The sequence below is a fragment of the Grampus griseus genome (genome assembly GCF_964374135.1).
Source record: "Grampus griseus genome assembly, chromosome: 5".
Taxonomy (NCBI): Eukaryota; Metazoa; Chordata; class Mammalia; order Artiodactyla; family Delphinidae; genus Grampus; species Grampus griseus.
The window spans coordinates 72,070,415-72,092,101 of NC_138998.1; the positions used below are offsets into that span (position 1 = coordinate 72,070,415).

General features: G+C 38.7%; 1 protein-coding gene across 2 annotated transcripts in view; it reads left to right on the plus strand.

Moving 5' to 3' along the window:
• The window catches only part of RNF168 (ring finger protein 168), a 40,138-nt gene extending 26,191 nt beyond the window's left edge, over nucleotides 1–13,947 (plus strand). For both annotated transcript variants that reach the window (XM_082654244.1, XM_082654245.1), the window contains exons 4-7: nucleotides 362–541; nucleotides 2,745–2,866; nucleotides 8,093–8,174; nucleotides 10,934–13,947. In XM_082654244.1, the coding sequence (XP_082510370.1) occupies nucleotides 362–541; nucleotides 2,745–2,866; nucleotides 8,093–8,174; nucleotides 10,934–11,887 (1,338 nt within the window). In that variant the 3' untranslated portion in view covers nucleotides 11,888–13,947. The remainder of the gene's footprint in view (nucleotides 1–361; nucleotides 542–2,744; nucleotides 2,867–8,092; nucleotides 8,175–10,933) is intronic.
• Nucleotides 13,948–21,687: the final 7,740 nt, after the last annotated feature.

Genomic DNA, 21,687 nt, shown 5'->3' on the forward strand with positions numbered 1-21,687 from the left:
AGAGGGAAAGAATCCACCTGCCAATGCAGGGGACGCAGGTTCGATCCCTAGTCTGGGAAGATCCCACATCCTGTGGAGCAACAAAGCCTGTGCGCCACAACTACTGAGCCTGCGCTCTAGAGCCCGCGAGCCACAACTACTGAGGCCACATGCCTAGAACGCGTGCTCCACAACAGGAGAAGCCTGCACACCATGACAAAGAGTAGCCCCCCCTCGCCACAACTAGAGAAAGCCCGCACACAGCAACGAAGACCCAACACAGCCAAAAATAAATAAAATTAAATCTTTAAAAAAAGAAAGAAATATTGCAAGTATACTAAAAAGTTCAGAGAAGGATTGTTCTTTATTAATCATTTTTAAGGTGGAGGCAGAGCGACGAGCCAATGAGGAAGAAGAAAACAAAGCCAGTGAAGAATACATACAGAGATTACTGGCAGAGGAAGAAGAAGAGGAAAAGAGACAGGCAGAAAAAAGGCAAAGAGAGATGGAAGAACAACTGAAAAGCGATGAAGAGCTGGCAAGAAAGCTAAGCCTTAATATTGTAAGTTTTAAGAAAGAACTTTGAAGTATTTACATTCCTATTGCTTTGACTATGTGAGTTTGAACAATCTAAAAAAGGAAGCATTCACCATAACTAGAAACTATTCCTGACATATTTGCTCTACTTAAAGCAAAACTTTTTTGGCATACTGTTATATATTTGCTCTAATCCAAGTATGCTTTAAAAAAAACATTTTTGTATGTTGTTAGTAAATTCAGTTATGCAGGAAAGCTATTCAGTGGAAAATGAAAGCTCCATTCCCCGCCCGCCCCCCCCCCCCCACTTCTCCACTCCTATTCCTATTCCATTACATCAGTCTTTTTCCCCAAAGGTTAGTTAGCACTATTAACAGTTTCTTATAACTTTTTTTTTTTTTTACCTAAAAAGGATGTGTGAATCACACTGTTTTTCTCCTGACCTTTTTCACTCGCTATTTCTTAGAGATTTTTCCTATTATATTACTACATATAGTGTATAATTCTTTTGTAAGAGTGGCAAAATATTCCATTGTATGGATGCAGATCACTTTTTGAAATTGAAGCACATTAAATTTTTTTTTAACTTCTTTTTTTTCCCTGACCACGCTGTGTGGCTTGCAGGATCTTAGTTCCCCAACCAGGAATCAAACCAGTGTCCCCTGCAGTGCAAGCGCAGTCTTAACTGTGCTTCCCTGGACCACCAGGGAAGTCCCTAAATTCTTAAATAACATATTAACCCTGGATTTTGTTATCTTGCTGTAGTTAAATTACTGCCCAGGGGACAATGAATTAAAGAAAGGATGATAAAACACATACTGTAAGACCAAAGGATACAGTGGGACCCAGTGATTTGAAAGAACCTGGCAGAATCACTTGTAGTTCTTTTAAAATACTGAATCTCTGGGGATGGGATTTAAGGAATACCACTCCCAGAGGCATCTAGGGAAGTCTGATGTACATTCAGGTTTGAGAGCCTCTAAAAACAATTCCTCTGCTTTCAAACAACAAATATCTTAAAATATACTTACCAAAATGAAGTATATCCAGAATTGGGTTGTGGTTTTTTTCCCCCATTTTTGAGAGGCCTGCCATTCATAATAATATACCCAAGTTTTAGATTATATGCCCTTTTTTTTTTTTTTTTTGTGGTACGCGGGCCTTTCACTGTTGTGGCCTCTCCCATTGCGGAGCACAGGCTCCGGATGCGCAGGCTCAGCGGCCATAGCTCACAGGCCCAGCCGCTCCGCGGCATGTGGGATCTTCCCGGACCGGGGCCCGAACCCGTGTCCCCTGCATTGGCAGGCGGACTCTTAACCACTGCGCCACCAGGGAAGCCCTATATGCCCTTTTAAAAAATATATTTCCTTTTAAAATTTAAGTGGAATAGCTTTGGAGCAGTACACAATTGAGAAATTAAATAAAAGACATAGACCATGGAACTTCCCTGGCAGTCCAGTGGTTAGGACTTGGCACTTTCACTGCCGTGGCCCTGGGTTCAATCCCTGGTTGGGGACTAAGATCCTGTAAGCTGCACAGCGTGGCCAAGAAAAAAAAAAAAGACATAGATCAATAGAATAACAAATGGGATAGGAGAGAAAATATATCAGAGAGGAAAATCTGGGGTCAACTTTGTCTTTCAAGAGTTATTGTTTTAATTCTTCGTGTTTTCACATGGGCTTATAAGAGCAGATCTACTGATACTTTAAAATAGTTTTTCATTTACTTGTAAAAGTTTGGTCGTCCTAGGCCAGATGTCTACCACCACCAAGTATATTAATTTTTCCAATAGTGTAGTAAGAAACTTATGAGACTGCCATGAGATAGCAAGTAAATATTGATGATATTTATTGGTATGCCCTTAAATCCCCAAATTAAATTATTTAACGTAAAATAAATTTTATACCAGGTATAGCCACAGCTCTGAATTTTTCCCTACAGATTACGGTAGTTATAAATATGAAATTATTCATTAGAAAAGTTAGCAGAAATTATCAGCTAATGAGGTTAGTACCATCATGCTCTTTGTGTTTATAATATAGAGTAAAAATGCAATTTAGACCAACTTAGATAAACTTTATCTTGTTTATATTAATTTTTTTCATGGTCAGTATTATTCAAAGGATATATAGAATTTAATAATTCCTGAAAAATTCTATTGTGGATTCTGAATTGATTAATAGCTTATTTTATTTTAAAATTGTTTTATGCTTTTTCTGCTGTTGAAGAACAATTTCTGTGAGGGAAGTATCTTGGCTTTGCCCTTGAATTCTGAAAAATCTGATCCAGTCACAACCAAGTCACAGAAGAAAAGTAAGAACAAACAAACGAACACTGGAGATATTCAGAAGTAAGTGAATATAGTTTACTGCTATATCAAAATTTGGCCCATCAGCTCTGCATGAAAACCCTCCAGATGGTCTGAGGTTGATGTAAAGTGAAAATAAGAGAGATGCTCACATAGCTTAGATTCCTGGCTAGCATGAAGAGGGATGTGAAACCTTTTTTTATCTTCATTGCTCAGGATTTCCATGTTGTTCCCATTTCCTTTTTCTCTTGATTTAGATTCAAGTGAGAATCTAGTTCCATATAAGGTCATCCTCATTGAAGGAGTTTACAGTTTGGCATCTAGATCATTACCCCACCCTCTTTTTCCCAGTTTATATATTACATTTCTTCCCCACTGTACAAAAAACATGAGTCAGGTAGTCAACAGTGGAGTGAATTTAGTTGCCCCAGAGTGCCCCTCTTAGCAGCAGGAAGAGTTGATGACTCTATGAGGATATAAGCTTTTCCATAGTAATTCGTAGTTGAAAAAGTTTATCAACTACAATCTAGACTTCAAAAACATGTAAGGGCTTTTGATTCAGCTGAGTATGTGCAAGTAATTTGCTTCCTTTCAAAATTCATAGAAATTTAGGATTTTAGATGGTGGAAATTTGGGACAGGGAGATGGAGATAGATGGGAAGAGGGCAGCATTAAATGAGGTGGTTGCTATTAAAAGAAGAAATAGACGTGTAACATCAATATTGTTAATGCCTGATATAATGCAAAGTAGAAGTCGAGAAAAACCATTAAAAGAAAAGCAGGGATATTTCATATTGATATAATACTATTCTGCATAAAGGATATAACTCATGAATCTAAATATATATTTTGAAATATATAAAGATAAAACTTTACTAGAAATATAAGAATAAACTGATGAATTTAAAAGTAGAAATTGGAGAAACTGGTGGGTTAAAGGTACACAAAGTTAAAAACAGATAAGGTCTAGTCTCTGGAATATATAAAGAATTCTTAAAAATAAACAACAAACTAGATAGAAGTGATGGTTGCACAACTTTGTAAATGTACTAAATGTACGCTTTAAAGTGGTTATTTTATTTATTTATTTATTTATTTATTTGCGGTACGCGGGCCTCTCACTGTTGTGGCCTCTCCCGCCGCGGAGCACAGGCTTCGGACGCGCAGGCCCAGCGGCCATAGCTCACGGGCCCAGCCGCTCTGCGGCATGTGGGATCTTCCTGGACCGGGGCATGAACCCGTGTCCCCTGCATCGGCAGGCGAACTCTCAACCACTGCGCCACCAGGGAAGCCCTAGCTTTGGTGTTTTTAAAATATGTTCACAAATCTTTGATATTTCTCCCTTCAGAAGGCTGAGCCTAATTCCCCTCCCCTTGAATGTGAGCTGGACTTAAGTATACACATAGAATTACCAGAAGGGACATTGTACACTTCAGAGAGGGGGACATTGTACACTTCAGAGACTAAGTCCTAAAGTGACTTTTCTCTTTTGGATTATTTGCTCTGGGAAAGTTAGCTGTCATGTTGTGAGCAGCCCTATGGAAAGTCCCACATGGTAAGGAACTGGGGCCTTCTGCCAACAACCAGTAAGGAAGTGAGACCTCCAGAATAGGCTTTGTGCGTGAGCCTTGTTGGAGGGTGATCCTCTAGCCTCAGTCAGGCTACTGACCAGATGACTGACCAACATCTTGACTGGACCCTCATGAAAATCCTGAGCCAGAACTACCCTGCTAAGCTTCTCTTGAATTCCTGACCCTCAGAAACTATGAGATAATGTTTGTTGGTTTAAGCCACTAAGTTTTGGGGTACTTTGGGTAACCAACACAGTAGTCATCGTTGCTGGTCAGTGGGGAAAGGAGGTGCTTGTCAATAAATGCCTGTGGGACAGTGGATAATATGTGGGGAAAATTAGCTTGGACCTCTATTCATACTATCTATAAAAATTAAGGCGAATTAAAGACCTATTAAAAAGACAAGGGAATTCCCTGGCGGTCCCGTGGTTAGGACTCGGCACTTTCACTGCCGAGTTCAATCCCTGGTCCGGGAACTAAGATCCAGCAAGCCGTGCAGCGCAGCATGCGTAAATAAGTAAGCAAGCAAATATGTAAATATATACATATATACATAAAATAAATCTTTAGGAAGATAACAAAGGAGGATATCTGTAGAGAGGGATGCTTTAAGGAGCAAACCAAATAGACTATAATAAGATTTAAAATGTCTTTATCAAAATACCTTTAGGGAATGAAAAGATAAGCTGCCCTCTAAAAGAAGATATTTCAACTTATTTACTGGAAAAAGTTTATTATTAAAGAATACCCACCTATTTGTGAGAAAAAGACAGAACTACAGAAAAAGAGGCAAAAACTTTTGACATCACAGAACACGAAAGCTGAAGGCCAAAACATGTGAAAAGATTGAACTTTATTAGTAATCAAGGAAATTTCAATTTAAATTACAGTGAGGCAGACATAGAGAACAGACTTGCGGTTGTCAAGGGGGAGGGTGGGTGGGGAAGGGAAGGATTGGGAGTTTGGGATTAGCAGATGCAAACTATTATATATAGGATGGGTGAACAAGGTCCTACTTGGATCACAGGGAACTACATTCAATATCCTGTGATAAACCGTGATGGAAAAGAATATATATATATATCTGTATAACTGAACCACTTTGCTGTACAGCAGAAATTAACACATTAGCACATTGTAAATCAACTATACTTCAATAGGATTTTTTAAAAATTACAGTGAGGTCATTTCATGTATACAAATATTGAATTATTATGTTGTATACCTGATACTAATATAATGTCATATGTCAATTGCACCTCAATTAAAACAGCAACAAAATAATGATGAGGTAACATTTCATACTCACCCTATTGGAAAATTAAACTTTCTGGCAATATTAAGTATCCTAGAGGATAAGAAGCACTTAAACTATAGGTGGGAGTGTAAAAGGTTGATGCTCTATGACTGGAGTGTAGACACTAAAACCCCAGAAGACATGTGCAGGAATGTTCCCAGCAGTACTATTAGTAACAGTAAAGAGCCAGAAGCACCCACATGTCCAACAGTAGACCAGAATACTGTTACTTTCCAGCAATGAAAATGAATTCTGGCTAAGGAAAACATGCCTGATTCAGGAAGGCATGTGAAGAAGTCAACTTGTGGAAAGATACATGTAGTATAATTCCATATATGTAAAGTTCAGAAATCATGCAGTACTAAGCAATAAAGTGTTTAGGGGTACTAGTGTGTGTTAAGACTATTTTTAAAAGCAAGACATAAGACTAACACATTATAAAACAACTATACCCCAATAAAAATAAAATAGACCAAGGGAAAAATAAATAAATAAAAGCAAGAGATAAGAGCATCTTAGGATAGTTGTAGCCTGTCAGCTGGGGCACAAAGAGAAGGCCCCATAAAGAATTTTAAAATCAGTGATTTTTTTCCCCTTAAACTGAGTGATAAGTGTACGGGTTTTTATGATAATATAAGATTTTAAAACTTTTTAAAGTATATATATATTAATGTTAAATGTAACTTCTGGAGAATTTTTACATATGTATAAACCACACTCCAGATTAAGATACAGACTGTTTCCAAAAGGTTCACTCGTATCCTTTCCCAGTCAGTATCTCCTTCCCTGTAACTATGATGTATTAGTCATCAATTTTATACACATTAGTGTATACATGTCAATCCCAATCGCCCAATTAATTACATCACCACTACCACCACCCCTTACATATATTTTGTAACTATTTTCTTGTAAACTATTTGTTTTTATGAGGTAGGCCTATGTATATAGTTTTTTATAAAGATCTATAAGACATAAGTGAAAAAAGGAAATCACAAAAGAATATGATAGCTTTAAAAAAAGATAGTATGCAGTATATAGAAATAATTTTTTAAAAAATTGGTTACATATGAGGAAGCAAATAGGAATGGAAAGGGATGATGACACATATTTCCTACATGTATTCATATATTACTTGGTTATTATAAATAAACAATATCCCAGAGAGTTCACAAATCTTCACCAATTATGTTAGATGGGTATCTGATCACACTTTGTTTTGTTTTCTGCTTATGGATTTCTGAACAACTATTAAGCTGTAATAATTCTATGTTGGTTTTAATATACTTGGTTACTAATATCTAACATTGGCAGAAGGAATTCTTCAGCTTTGGGAAACAAAATTAAAATGAGACTAAACCTGGACTCCTGTTTTATCAACTGAGAGGTAGTTCTTATTCTCATAAGTTCTCAGAGTAAATATTTAGGTTGATGCAACTAAATATGCGGTTTGGATACTATTTTGTCTATAAGGGATATTTATTCTTTATATGAGATCTTTTAATGTTATATGCTACACGTTGGTGCTTTGGACAATGGAACTTATGATTTTACATATTTGCAATCAGACATTTTTCCATTGTTTTCTTTAATTATAAAAGATAGCTTCTCTTTGAAAATCACCCAAAGTTACCACCACTTGAAGACAGCCAACATTTGTGCCATTTTTGAGCAGAGTTGTATGTGTTTGGATTTTTTTTAACAAAATCCAAAAAAAAATATTTAAAAAATATACCTAACCTCTTATAACCTGTCCTTTTATTCCCATTTCTTTTATGTTTTCCATTATATTACAGACTTAATATTTTTAGTGGCAAACAGCCTATTAAAGATGCTTAGATATTTAGAGATGTGCTCTTATGCTGATACATTGATAAATCTTTTATATCTCTAAGTAGATAGTTGATATAAAATATGTATATAATAAAATCTCTATACCAAAATGGTAAAGAATCTAATCATAGACCATTTTTCAAATAGAGATAAAAAATGTAGAATTACTGGCATTAAAAAGAAACTAACATATTCCTTCTCCTGACTTGAAATGTCAGTTCCATTACTTTGGGGAAGACTGTATACAGTCTTACGTTGTTTTGATGCTAGTACCTACCCGTTTAAATTCTTTTGAGAATTAAGGAATAATTTAGATTTGACTTTTACTTCCTTTTCTGCTGTTTTTCACTAAAATATATCAATACTCAGACTTCTAAGTTTTGCTCCAGAAATAGACCAAAATACCTGAGACAGGGAGATGAATTACACTCTTTCTGATAAATCAGCCAAGCAGCAAGCCAGACAGCCTTCAGCATAAATAGCTAATCTGGCTTTATTATGTTGGATACATGCCACTTGTGTTTCAAAGCATTCAAATTTTGGCAAACTTTTTTTTTTTTTTTTAAGGTATTTGTCACCTAAATCTCAGCCTTGGTCAGCATCACAGTCTGAAGTTGTACAAGAAGACAGGGAAGACTCCATGTCTAAGGTATGTGGATGCTAAAGATGTTCTTGGCTTGGCAGTTTTATTAATGCTATAGAATGTTAATACTTGCAGTTTCCTAACTTTTTTTAAGTCACTATAGTAAATGGAACAACCTTTCTTAGTCACCTTAGGCTCACTTAGGCTAGGAGTCAGCAGACCTTTTCTCTAAAGAGCCAGATAGTAAATATTTTAGGCTTTGTGGCCCAAATGGTCTCAGTCACAACTGTTCAATGATGCTGTTGTCATTTGAAAGCATCCATAACGATATATAAACAAATGAGCTTCTCTTTGTTCCAGTAAAACCGTACAAAAACAAGCACCAGGCTGAATTTGGTCCATGGGCTGTAGTTTGTACATCCCTGACCGAGATCATCAGACTCACAAAACTAAATAGGCTACCCCTGGTACCAGCTTCACTTAAAGGATTACACAATGGTAAACAAAGCGTGCTAGTAGGGTAGCATCAGACATCAGGCGTATCTGTTCAGCAAGAGTCCTCACTGCAGAGCTCCTAAGTGATGGCCTGGAAGTGAGACCATGCAGAGGAGTGTAGTAACCACCCAGACTTAGAAGTCCCATGCCCCATAAGAGTAAATTATTTACTGTAACAACTCATGGGTGTGGCTTCCAGGGGTCTTGGGAAGGAACACAGCCAGTCAAAGAGTTGTAAGTCACTTACAGAAGGCCTGAGCTTTGGCTTCCTGCAAGGTATTTATAGATCACTCCTAGTTCTCCTAGTACAGATGCAGTTCACCAGTAAGGGTCATTTTTACCATAAGCTATGTGGCCTAGTAACACAGGTGACATTTCACCTGTATCAGGCTTCCAGGAAAATAGAACTAGGAAAAGCCAGCTGTGACACCAAGGTCAGTTTCCTACATAGAAGTTTTATTAGCCCTTTACTCACAGGTTCCTAAACTTTTTTCAGTTTAGCTAGGTGGTTTTATAGCACCTAACATTTAATGGACGTTTATGTGCCAAATAATGTATTTATTTTCTTTAATCTTCATCACAGCCACCAACTCTATAAGGTACCCTTCTTGTGCCCAATTATAGTTGAGAAAACTGAGGCATGCAGAGGCAAGAGAATTGCTCAGTGTCCCTTAAGTAGAGGTATCAGAGGGAGAATTCAAGTCCAGATGGTCTGGCTTATGCTGGAACTAAGGATTGATGGGAGAGGCATTGTAGGCTGGGATTTTTTTTTCCTATCCTGGTGTTAATATTCACAGCAAAACTAGGTAAGCAACCTAGAATTTGTCCAATCCAAACTACATTGGTTCATAAAAAATCTTATGAGGAATGATAAATGCAAAGCAAAGTAGGTAAAAGAACAGATTTAAGATCGCAAACAAGGAGGAATTTTTGTTTTGAAGCAAGTTCTCATTGAAGCCTTTCTTTTTTATTTATTTCATTTATTTGGTTGGTTGGTTGGTTGGTTGGTTGCGCTAGGTCTTAGTTGCAGCATGCCTTAGTTGCGGCTCGCTGGCTCCTTAGTTGCAGCATGCATGTGGGATCTAGTTCCCTGACCAGGAATCGAACCCGGGCCTCCTGCATTGGGAGCGTGCAGTCTTAACCACTGCGCCACCAGGGAAGTACCGAAACCTTTCTTCTTAAGGCTTTCTCATGGTCAAAACTAATCCTAGGTCTTAACTTACCCAAGACCTGTAAGTGAGAAGAATTATACTGGCTAAAGCAGGGGTTCTTAACCTAAGGTCTGTGGGTAGAATCCACAGAGTACATATGAACCTAGATATAAGGAAAAGTTTATCTTTACTTCCACCTGACCTCTCATTTTGGCATTTCCTTTAGTTATGAATGTAGGCAGCAAACCAGTAAACCATAATACTGTTAACAGTACCTGGGACTTTGTCACCAATAGATAACACTGGTTTTTAATCACATTACATTTGTTGCAGATCTCTTGAAATATCGTTTATACTCATCCCTCCTTCAGTGTTACAAATTATTAGACTTGCCACTAGATCTTATTATTTAATGTATTAATAGATATGCATTATTACATCATAAATTGTAAGATTTTAATAATTGTGTTGCAATATAAATTGTTCCATATGTATGTATTTATTTTTGGCTGTGTTGGGTCTTTGTTGCTGCACGCGGACTTTCTCTAGTTGCAACCAGTGAGGGCTCCTCTCTGTTGCGGTATGTGAGCTTCTCATTGCAGTGGCTTCTCTTGTTGCAGAGCACGGACTCTAGGCGCGTAGGCTTTAGTAGTTGTGGCGCACAGGCTTAGTTGTTTCGCGGCATGTGGGATCTTCCCAGATCAGGGCTCAAACCCATGTCCCCTGCATTGGTAGGCGGATTCTTAACCACTGAGCCACCAGGGAAGTCCCCCTATGTATTTATTGTTATGTTTAAAAATATTATTCTCAAAGAGGTCTGTAAGCTTCACAAAAATGCCAAAAGGAGGAGAGTTTGTGACACAAAAAGGGATTAAAAATCCCTGGGCTAGAGGAAGTTTGTAAGATGAGAAATCAAGTCATGGTGCCAGCTCCTGGCCATATATAGAACTAGTTTGTGGATTTTAAACTGTAGGTCTTCATGGGAGTGAAAATGAAGAAATACCTTAATCTAAATTGGCACACAGAATAAAAATACTATTAAGAATTAATATATCTTATTAGTAATAATAATAATTACCTTATAGTGACAACTCAGCTTTGGTATCAGTGTAATTAGACTTATGTATTACGACTTGATGTTTTCCCCTGGTTCACTCAGTGTTTTTCTGTTCTCTACAGGAAACTGACAGCAGTGATGTGAAGAGCCCTACATGGCAAGACACAGAAATTGAGGAAGATATGCCAACACTTTCTCCTCAGATATGCCTTGAAGTTCATGAACAAGGTGCACAATCTTCAGTGGAGTCACCTATGCCTCAGTTATGTGCCAGTGGTAAAGAATGGTGCCTTGAAGGAAAAGTCAAAACAAGACCAAGCAATCATGAAAAAGAGTTGTGTGTCATAAATCATGAGGGACCTGAAGCCAGAGTTCCCTACTCTGGAGAAGCTGCAGTTAAGCCTTGTGGCAAAACAGAGAGTCGGTGCACTGTATCAGATATGACACAGATAATTAGAAATAACACAGTTGAGACAGAAAATGAAGAGTCTCACCTACTGATCAGTAAAGATATCTCCAAAAGAAAAAACCAGGAATCTTTGTCTGAAGCAGTCAGGGATCCATGCTTTTCTGGAAAAAGAAGAAAAATGTTCCCCAAAGCTTCCTCAGACCAAGAAGAAACAGAAATCAACTTTACCCAAAAACTGATAGATTTGGAATGTCTACTTTTTGAGAGACATAAACAAGAAGAACAGGACAGGTTATTAGCACTACAGCTTCAGAAAGAGGTGGATCAAGAACAGATGAGGCCAAACCGGCAAAAAGGATCCCCAGATGAATATCAGTTACGTGCTACATCCTCACCTCCAGACAGATTACTAAAGGAACAAAGGAAGAATTCCAAAGATAGAAACTTCAAAAGACAGACTAATCTAGAGCATCCAAAACCTAGGAGAGGCTCAAAAAATGAAAATTGGCAACCTTCTTTTAAGATCCAGTTGAAACGTTCAGTTAATGGAAGAAAGATAACAAATTCTACTAGAGATAATTGTAATGTATCTAAAACTCCTCATTCCCTACAGCCTAGTAAGTCACAGAAAAGTATTTTTCAGATGTTTCAGCGATACACAAAGTAGTGCTTGGGTAAGGGGAGTGTTGTATAATCTAGTTAAGCTCTCTATCATAGATTCTTTTTAAATTTTTCATTAATTCTGCTCCGTGGGCATACTCACTGTCCTTAATTAAAGGACGGTGTGATTACAGGGGAGGAATATACAAATGTGTTTCTGCCAAACTCGGTTGTAAGCAAGAGTCCCACTCCTTTCCTTTTTTAATCACTGGTGTACTAAATTTAAGTTGACAGTCCTTATGGATATAAAAATGCCTTGGCCAACTCCCAAGAAATCTTCATTTCCATGCATTTCCCCCCATACGCGTGTTTTGTGGCCTTCACGCACCTTTTTGTACTGACTAGTAATCAAAGCAACATTATAATCTACCAAGTAGCTAAGGAATCCAGGCAGGGTTTAGAATCTAAGTTTTCTTGCAACTTTCCCATATATTTGCAGAGCACTTGAAGTCCATCTTTCATAACACTAAAGTAATCTAATTTCCATGTCCACTTCAATTACTTTAAGTATTACAGCATTTTTTTTTTTTGACTTAAAATGGGTTAGGATCAACGTGAAAGCAGAAAAATCAGAGTTTTCTGGAAAATTAGGACTTAGTTGACAGAAAGGAAACTAGACTCTTGATGCAAAAGTAGCTAAGCTTGGGATGAGGCTGAGTGGGGTAGATTGACAATTTGGAGGCCTTGAAACTGAGTGGATGATCAGACAACTGGGTCCAGGCTGGAGTAGCAGGTGTAGTTTGGCAAAGTATTCTTCCTCGTGCTTTCTTTGCTAGATGGCACAGAAAACATTTGGGTTTTAACAGCTTTTCATACCATACTATCTAATCTGCTATTCCAAAAAAGTGGAGGGGGGGGGAATTTACTGTAGGAGAGTTACGTCGCAGTATCCTATGTTGTAGAACCTGACTAATCATGTTTTTATTTCCTTATGTTAACCTTTGTATTGATACTGACTTTTATTTGTGTTTATGGACAAAAATAGAAAGTATGATATTTGGGTTTTGCTCTGTCTTGCCCCTGAAAGTTAAATCAGAAGGCTGCGATTTCATTTTGTGAAATTTAACTTGGAGACTATTAATCTTTTGTTTCATTAATAGGAACAACTTTGAGCAAACAACTGTTTTAACAGCATTGCTGCTGATATCTAGTTAGCCATCCTTTTAAGGTAATAATGCAGTGAACTGTCCTAGAGCTAATAATGCTAGCTTAAATTTGTCAGTGTTTTTATACATAATTAAGATTTTTTTCCTCCAAATTTTGTAACTGAAATTCTGTAATCTTTGCATACTTGATGGCGTCTACTTCAATATTGATTGGGTAATTATGGGTAGAATTCTGATGCTGATTTAAATTTTAGTTTGCCTTTTCTCAAAAGTGATTGTCCCCTGAGTAATGATTGTGCTGAAATGTAGTTAGAAACTAACCAAATTTGTCTAAAATATATCTTTTCATCAAACCAATATTTTTTAAGACCAATTTTGCTTTACATTTTAGTGACTCTGCAAATTAAAAGTTATATAATTAAATCTTCCTGGAATAGTCCATGACCAAAAAGGGGGGAAAATAGTGTAATGTATTTAGGATTTACATATATAACCACTCATTTGTCTGTGAAGAAGTCTTCCTGACTAAAGTTGGTTTTAAGATAATTTTTTTTTTTTGCGGTATGCGGGCCTCTCAATGTTGTAGCCTCTCCCGTTGCGGAGCACAGGCTCCGGACGCGCAGGCTCAGCGACCATGGCTCACGGGCCCAGCCGCTCCGCGACATGTGGGATCCTCCCGGACCGGGGCACAAACCCACGTCCCCTGCATCGGCAGGCGGACTCTCAACCACTGTGCCACCAGGGAAGCCCATAAGATAATTTCTCAATTAGTCCTTCTGATACTACCACGTATGCATTTTTGTGAGAAACTAGTAAATGTTTTGTGTCAGTCATTAGAATTTACTGATACTTTCCTCCCATTTTTATGGAAGGGATATGAGTGTGTTTAATTTCTCAGGGAGTGCTAAAACTACGCAGAGGTTGAGAATCTGAAAATTAAAATAATTGTTAAAAATTGAAATGGACTATGTGTTTTTCACAGTTAAAAATAAAAATTAACACATGAAAATAAAAAGTTCTGCATAACAAAAACTACCATAAAGGAAAATTGGAAGACATGGCAAACTTGCGAAGAAATAGATACAACTCATCACAAAGAGCTTATTTCCTTTACATAAAGTGTCTGCCAATACTTTTAGAAAAAGACCAACAACCCAAAAGGAAAATTAGAAGTTTATTTCCCCAAGAAACATAGTTCCCAGGAAAGGAAATATAAGTGGCTCTTAAATGTGTGAAAAGATGCATAATGTCACTTATACTAATACTCATACATTTTTCCACCCTTCAGATTAGTAAAGGTGTTTTGTTTTGGGGTTTTTTTTTTCCCCCCCGTCTCGGCAAGCATGTGGGTAAATAGGCACTCTTATATGTTGCTTGGTATGTATAGAAACTTTTAAAGCCCTAGAGAGGTAACCTTGGCAATCTACCTCTAGGAATTTCTTAAAGCTGTTTTCACATATATGTAGAATGGCATGCATAAAACATTTTTGTTTGGCATTGTTTGTAATAAGCTTAGAAACAACCTTAATCATATCAAGAAACACTAAATAAATGATGGTAAAATAGAATACTATACAGCAATTAAGCAAAAAACCCACTTTACTGATACAAAAAGAACTATAAGATATAGAGTTAAACAAAAAATACAAGATGTAGAGTAGTGTACATAGTGTGCAACCATTTATCCAAAGAAGAGAAATATATATTTAAGAGATAAACAGTGTTGCCAGCAGGGAGAGAAACTGGGTGGCTGGGAGACAGGAGTGGAAGAATGACTTTTCTCTATATGTTCTTTTATACTTTTAAAATTTTCAATCATATTGAATATATCATCTCAAAATTTAAATGTTCTTAAAATATTACAAGATTAAGGATACTTAGACATCTCAACCTATACCACTCTAGACAGTGCTTTTTTGCCTTTAAATTCTAAGAATCATAGGAAGGTTTTTCAGTGCAAAAAAAAAATAACGCAAATTTTTGGAAATAGTGTTGTGAATGAATTTGAATATATTTAGCTTTAATATACTATTTTTAAATTATTTGAAAGCAAAGCTTATGCTTTTCAGGTAGCAATGCTGCAGACCTGCAGTCCTGCTGAGAACAATGAGAAAAGCCAGATAAAAATGTAAAATTTTTACATTTAAAAATTAAAATGCTTTACTTAAAAGCATCAGAAAGCTACTGAAACAATGAGGACTAACTTAGGGGCTAAGATTCTAGAGAGGGGAGATTTGAGAGGTAAACTGATGTTTGCAAACACTTTTTTGTTTGTAGCATGTGCCTATTCTGAATGCAGGACGAGAATCAGGGCTGCTGCTGGTGAACAGAGAAACCGGCAGAGCTCTGGGCCATCTCATGAAGCTAGAGTGACAGTATTGGAGACTTGAGGGTCATCAAACACAAGGTCGGTTTTCCCATCAAGATAACTGCAGTTTTGAAACTGTTCAGAGCAGAGGCTAAAAGGCTGAAAACCTCTGAAAAGCAGAGAGGAGTTGTCGTCAGGCTCACACTGCTGATGAGACAAGAACAGAGTTCAGGACCTACCGGGGAAGGAAGCCTGTTGAACACACCAGGGCCTCAATTGAAAGCCCTAGCACAGAAGTCTGCAAACTGCATCCCAGGGGCCAAATCTGCATGCCGCCGATATTTATAGGGCCTGTGAGCTAAGAATGGTTTTAAATGGCTCTTCGATTCCTTAGTTCACATATAAGGAATTGAACGATGGGACTAGTCATTTGTGCATGAGTTTTGGACCACCAAAACAAGGGCATGTCGTGCAGGAGGGAAGAAAGAATAATTTCCTTCTTAACTTGGTCTCTACCTGTTAATCTCACTTTCTTAATCTGTAAATGGGAATCAGTGTAACCAAGAGTTGCTATCAAGAGTTAAGGGTAGTGGGACTTCCCTGGTGGTTCAGTGGTTAAGAATCCGCCTTCCAATGCAGGGCACACGGGTTCGATCCCTGGTCGGGGAACTGTCACACATGCCGCGGGGCAAGTAAGCCCATGTGCCTCAATGAAAGATCCCGCATGCTGCAAGAAAGATCCTGTGTGCCGCAAGTAAGACCCGACACAGCCTAATTAATTAATTAATTAATTTAAAAAAAAAAAAAAGAGTTAAGGGAAGTAATAGAGCACCTGGCACAGGCCCTGACTCAAAAAAGAACCTTAATAAGTGATAGTGACTTTCTCCTGGCTATCCTTCAGCCCCACTACTCCATCACTCCCACTTTTGGGAGAGTTTCACTTTATCCAGTGACTTTGTGTACCGTAAGTACCCACGTGTGGCATCCAGTAAATTGCAAGTTACCTTTTGTCTACTCATGAAGACTACTCACCTCTCCCCTACCAGATGTATCTACAGCTCCATGTCACAAGAGACCCCTGCCCATAAGTTCCCCTGTGTCACAGTTCCCAGATTGCAAGAGACTTTGGCCTCGGAAGAAACCATTTCTCAGAAATATTTTGTGGCTTCCTCAAATTCCTATACAAGTTCTACACCTTTGGTATGGATAAAGGTTTGTAAATCACTGCAGACTTTGAAATGGGGAGTTGGGCCACTACTGTATGTTTGCCCATATCTTAATTCCTGTGTAAAGATCTTAATAAACAACCATGACTTCAAGTTTTGAGTCAGTTTTGTTCTCCCCAATACATATTTCCTTGTTTTGGCAGGACTTGGAGCAACATGGACCCTGAGTTCAACTTAGGGGACCGTTCTCTTACTTTACATTTCACTTTATGTTTCTCTTCAACTTGGCTTTTGTGGTCCCAGGCTGCTGCAGTTAGGCTCTACCCATGAAACTAGTTGAATCCAGAAAGTTTTCTCTCAATTGGAGATCATAAATTGAGTTTGCCCATCTTTTGTATCATTCCTCTTCATTTCTTAAGACCCATAAAAAGTTTGGGTGTCTCTGTTTTTTACTGCAGGATTAGAATCCCACTCCTTTGTCAGTTTATACTAGACAAATGTAGATTATACTGGATCTGTTGCTTGGGATCCACTTAAGAAAGCAACCAAAATAGGTATTTCAACAGAGGAAATGCAGTATAGGAAATTGGTTAGACAGGTGTTGAAACAAGGAAACACAGATAACCCAAAGATGATAACTGCAGGAAGTGGCTACCACCCTCAAAGCTGGGAAACACACAGGAAAGGTTTTGGTTACTAGAATGTAGGTGCTCAGGATTATTTTGGAGAGCGGGCCCTGCAGACTTGGTGTTCAGACGTTTGAGAAAGAAACACCTCCCAGCTACTGCTGGTACTCTGAAAGGGCCCGGTGAGTCTGGTTCTAGAAGAGTTGAAGGCATTTGGAAGCTGGGGTCAACTGCCACTGCTGGGGCAACACTGATAGGAACAGCAAAAAAAAATGTCCCTTTTTCCCTTCCCTTCTAGTACCTCTTATAGGTAATAGAACTTAATAGGAAGCTTGCTGGCAAAGGAGTCTGGGAGAATCTGGAAAAGTGTTTTTTATATCCCAGCGGAGTTTAGAATGGCAGGCGTGAGAAGACAGGCAGGAGCTAAGAGATAAGAGAGGGGGAAAAATACAGCAGAGAAGTTTTCCGTAAATAGATTCTAGTACAAAGATGTCTTGAAATCTCTAAGGCAAAAACTTGGAAAGTTCCTATCCTGTTAAGATGGAGTAATATATGTGGGAAATTATGCTTAAGCACAAATGCCCAGAAGAAGTAAAACCTCATAAAGGATCTATGGAAGAAAACTGGAGAACCTTCCCAAGTACGTGTAGAGAGCCCTGCCAATTGTTCAGTTCCTGTATACCCAAGTGTCCCCATCTCGACCAGAACTGATGATTAGAGAGTAAGGTTTGTGTGTGCCACTCTATACAGAAGCTAACAATCACCTAAAGCCACCATTGTCCCGAGTGCCTACAAAGCTTTCTAATTCCTCACCTACCAGGATGCCAAGAACCCCTCTGAAATTTCTTCTACAGAAAATTAAGGCCATCAGACATCATCGCTAAATTCCCAGAGATCCTAGGAGGGTACGCCCTAGAAATAATAGAACACCAGGATAAGATTTAAAGGAGGGCATTTTAGTAATTGGAATAGATCATAATGAAGCAACTCCAGAGTAATCCTAGATTGCAAAAAATAAGATGACAGGAATTATGTAATAATCTTAGCAAGAGACACTGAGATAATACCTAATCAGTTTGGTTTCAGTGTGACAGAATCTTTCTACTCCCAAAGAACTTGAAGTACTATAGTTTATACAAATGTATTCTAAGTTCGTCGTCTTGAAAAGTGTTCAAAATGATTGTCCTTTTGGAAAAGCACCTTGTAAACAAAAAAAGGTACTTGATTCCTTCTATTGGAAAATGCTTAGAAAACTTATAATTAAAGCTTTTATTTGTATAAAGCTACAGATTACATTAGTTAACTGGTTTACTTTTAGAAGAAAAATATTTTTTTTGGTGCTGATTAGCACGTCACAAACCAAAAAGTAGATAAGAGGTCTAATTACCTAAGACTTAGGTCCTTGGTTGGGGAGAAGTGGCAATTTTAATGTTGCATAATAGCAAAAACTACCAAAAAGATGGGAACTGAACCAACCATGCCTCTTTTCTTTGGTTTAAAAAAATAATTTATGGGGCTTCCCTGGTGGCGCAGTGGTTGAGAGTCCACCTGCCAATGCGGGGGACGCGGGTTCATGCCCTGGTCCGGGAGGATCCCACATGCCGCGGAGCGGCTTGGCCCGTGAGCCGTGGCCGCTGGGCCTGCGCGTCCGGAGCCTGTGCTCCGCAGCGGGAGAGGCCGCAGCGGTGAGAGGCCCGCGTACCGCAAAAAATAATAATAATAATTTATGCATCATGTATTTTACTGAAACCTTTATTCCAAATTTAGTGGCTTCTGGGGAGGGATAAATTAGGAGGTTGGGGTTAACACATACACATTACTATGTATAAAATAGATCACCAACAAGGACCTACTGCATAGTACAGGGTACTATGCTCAATATTCTGTAATAACCTATATGGGAAAAGAATCCGAAAAAGAAAAAAAAAATATATATATATATATATGAATTACTATGCTGTACACCTGAAACTAACACCACATTATAAATCAACTATACTTAATAAAATGTTTTAAAATATATATTTTAAAAAATCTAAACAAATTTAGTGGCTTCTACATTAAATTATCTTTAAATGTCAAAACTTTATTTTGACACTTTAATTTTATGGAACGTGGTTTGTGTTTTTCTCCAGGGTCTTGAGAGCAGTCGCTACAGAAAACATTTATTTTAAATGAGGTTGAGGGTTTTTGTTGTTTTGGGTTTTTTTTCTCAATGTTCTAAGACCATTTGTATTTATTTTCTGTTTGCATTCTTTGCTTATTTTTCTATTAGGTTGTCAGACATTCTTCTCAGTTTTTAGGGCCTCTTAATGTATTAGGAAGATTGACCCTTTTAAGTAATGAGTTACAAAAAATTTTCCCCATGGGAATGAGTCCCCACACACCTGGGAAAAGATTGATTGTTTGATAGCCATGGTAACAAGTAACCACCAGAACAGGTTATAAACCTGTCTAATCAATCAATGACAACTTGGTTCATTGAACACACCTCTGAAAACCAACCAATCAGTGACAGCCTCATGCTTTGAAAGCCAGCTAATCATCAGTTGTCTCAGGCCAGTAAACACACTTCCTGCACAGCCAACACCGTCACACTTCCCTATGAGATCTGAGGTTTTCTTTGTGCAGTGCAGTCACCTGACCACCAGCATACCTGTGCTAACCACTGGACTGCCAGGGAATTCCTTAGTCTTATATTTTGACAGCAGTTTGCCAGTTATCATTTGACTTTAATTATGAGGTGCTTTTTTTCCCCCCATGCTGAAGTTTTTGACCTTTAAATAGTTTAATTTTTCAATCATTTGAAAAAATGGATTTTTTTTGTTGAAAGAATTTTCTTCACAGCTATAAAGATGTTACCCTTTCCCCTCAATACATGTATATTTTATATGGTTTTATTTTTTACATTTCAATATTTTTTTCTCATTTGATGTTCAACCTGGTGTAGGGAGTAAGGTATGGTCCAACTTTATTATTTTTTTCATTGTTTATTCAATTTCCCCAACACCATTTTTTTTAAGTCCATTATTGCCACTAATCCGAGAGCCTACTTATATGCTAAGTTTCCGTACATGTTAGGGTCTATTTCTGGATTTCCTGCTTTGTTCCATTGGCATGCTACCCACCCGTGCACTGATAGCATATTGCTTTAGTTACTGAAGTTTTCTGATACAGCAAGTCACCTCTCATTGCTTTTTGTTTTCTCCCACAGTATTTCAGCTATTCTTGTTATTTTTCCATATCAACTCTAGAATCTCATTCTGTTGCTGTCAGTCTCTTACCCCCAGCCACTTCCTTTGCTTCATCACCAGTGGCTGCTACCAAGGGATACTGCCTCTGCTTTCTAAAAGGATTCCCTCTCTTAAATCTGCCACCACTGGACCTATGTAATTTTTTGACTTTTCCTTTCCACCTCCCCCTGCCACCCTCTCCAAATGCTCTGCCTGACTCTGTTCTCAGATCTGCTCATCTGCTCAGATCTGTTCTCAGATCCACTCAGAACGGGGCCCTCACCTTCTGCAGATGAATGCTTGCTGATGTTCTTCTGAGATCCTACCTTTAGGACCCCTTGGCACTTCCCATTCTTCCCCACTGCACCTTTTTAGCTCCCCAGGTTGGTTATTCTGGTAAAAAGTGTTTGAGGCCGTGATGGGGAGCCTCATGCGTCAGGGAACTGTAAATGGGCTCTAGGAGCTAGAGGGTGGCCTCCACCCAACAGCCAGCAAAAAACTGAAGTTCTCTGTACTACAGCTGCAAGGAACTTAATTCTGCCAACAACCATGCAAGCAGGGGAGTGGGTCTTTCCCCCAGTGGAGCCTCCAAACGAGAACTAGCCCTGGCCAACACGTTGACTGCGGCCTGGTGAGACCCTAGCCGAAAACATAGCTAAACCGTGCGCAGATCCCTGGCTGAGATAATATAGGTGTGTCATATCAAGACATTAGGGTTATATTGTTGTGCATCAACTTAACTAATACAAGCCCTATGGCATGGACTGAGAAACCACCCAGCTTGAAATGGCCTTTCCTCCCCATTCACCGCCCCCAAAACACCTTCTCACAAGAAGTCTTGCTACTTTGTCCTTAAACTAACCCTAACTCACTAAACAGTATAACACATATCTTCTGATTGCCCCTCCTTTTCACCCTTGTCCTGGGAATGCCCCGGGAGGACTGTAACCTGTAAGGACTAAATCGGGGGGCTCCCTGACCCTCTGGTGTCTAGTTGAATTATGCCAAGAGGAGCCCTAGCAGGAAATCAGAGAGAGAGGGGAATACGATTGGAACATTTATCTCCCTGACTTCTCTGCAGGATCACCGAAGTCTGGCTGGCTATGCCCCTCAACTGGAAGTCAGAGCTCCTGTGAAGGTGCACCCTCCACACAGTCTCCCTCACCACACAGCCTCTCTTTCCAGGTTCTGGCAGCTGCTTCCTCCTCTCTGCCCCTCTGGTGCGGTGGGAACAGCTCTCTGGCATTGCTACAAAGAACCATCTTGTGCTTTCCCTACACCACGCCCACGCCTTTGTAAGTAATCCCTCTTCTCAAATTATCCAGTTTAACTGGGCCATCTATTTCTCGCCAGGCCCCTGACTGGTAC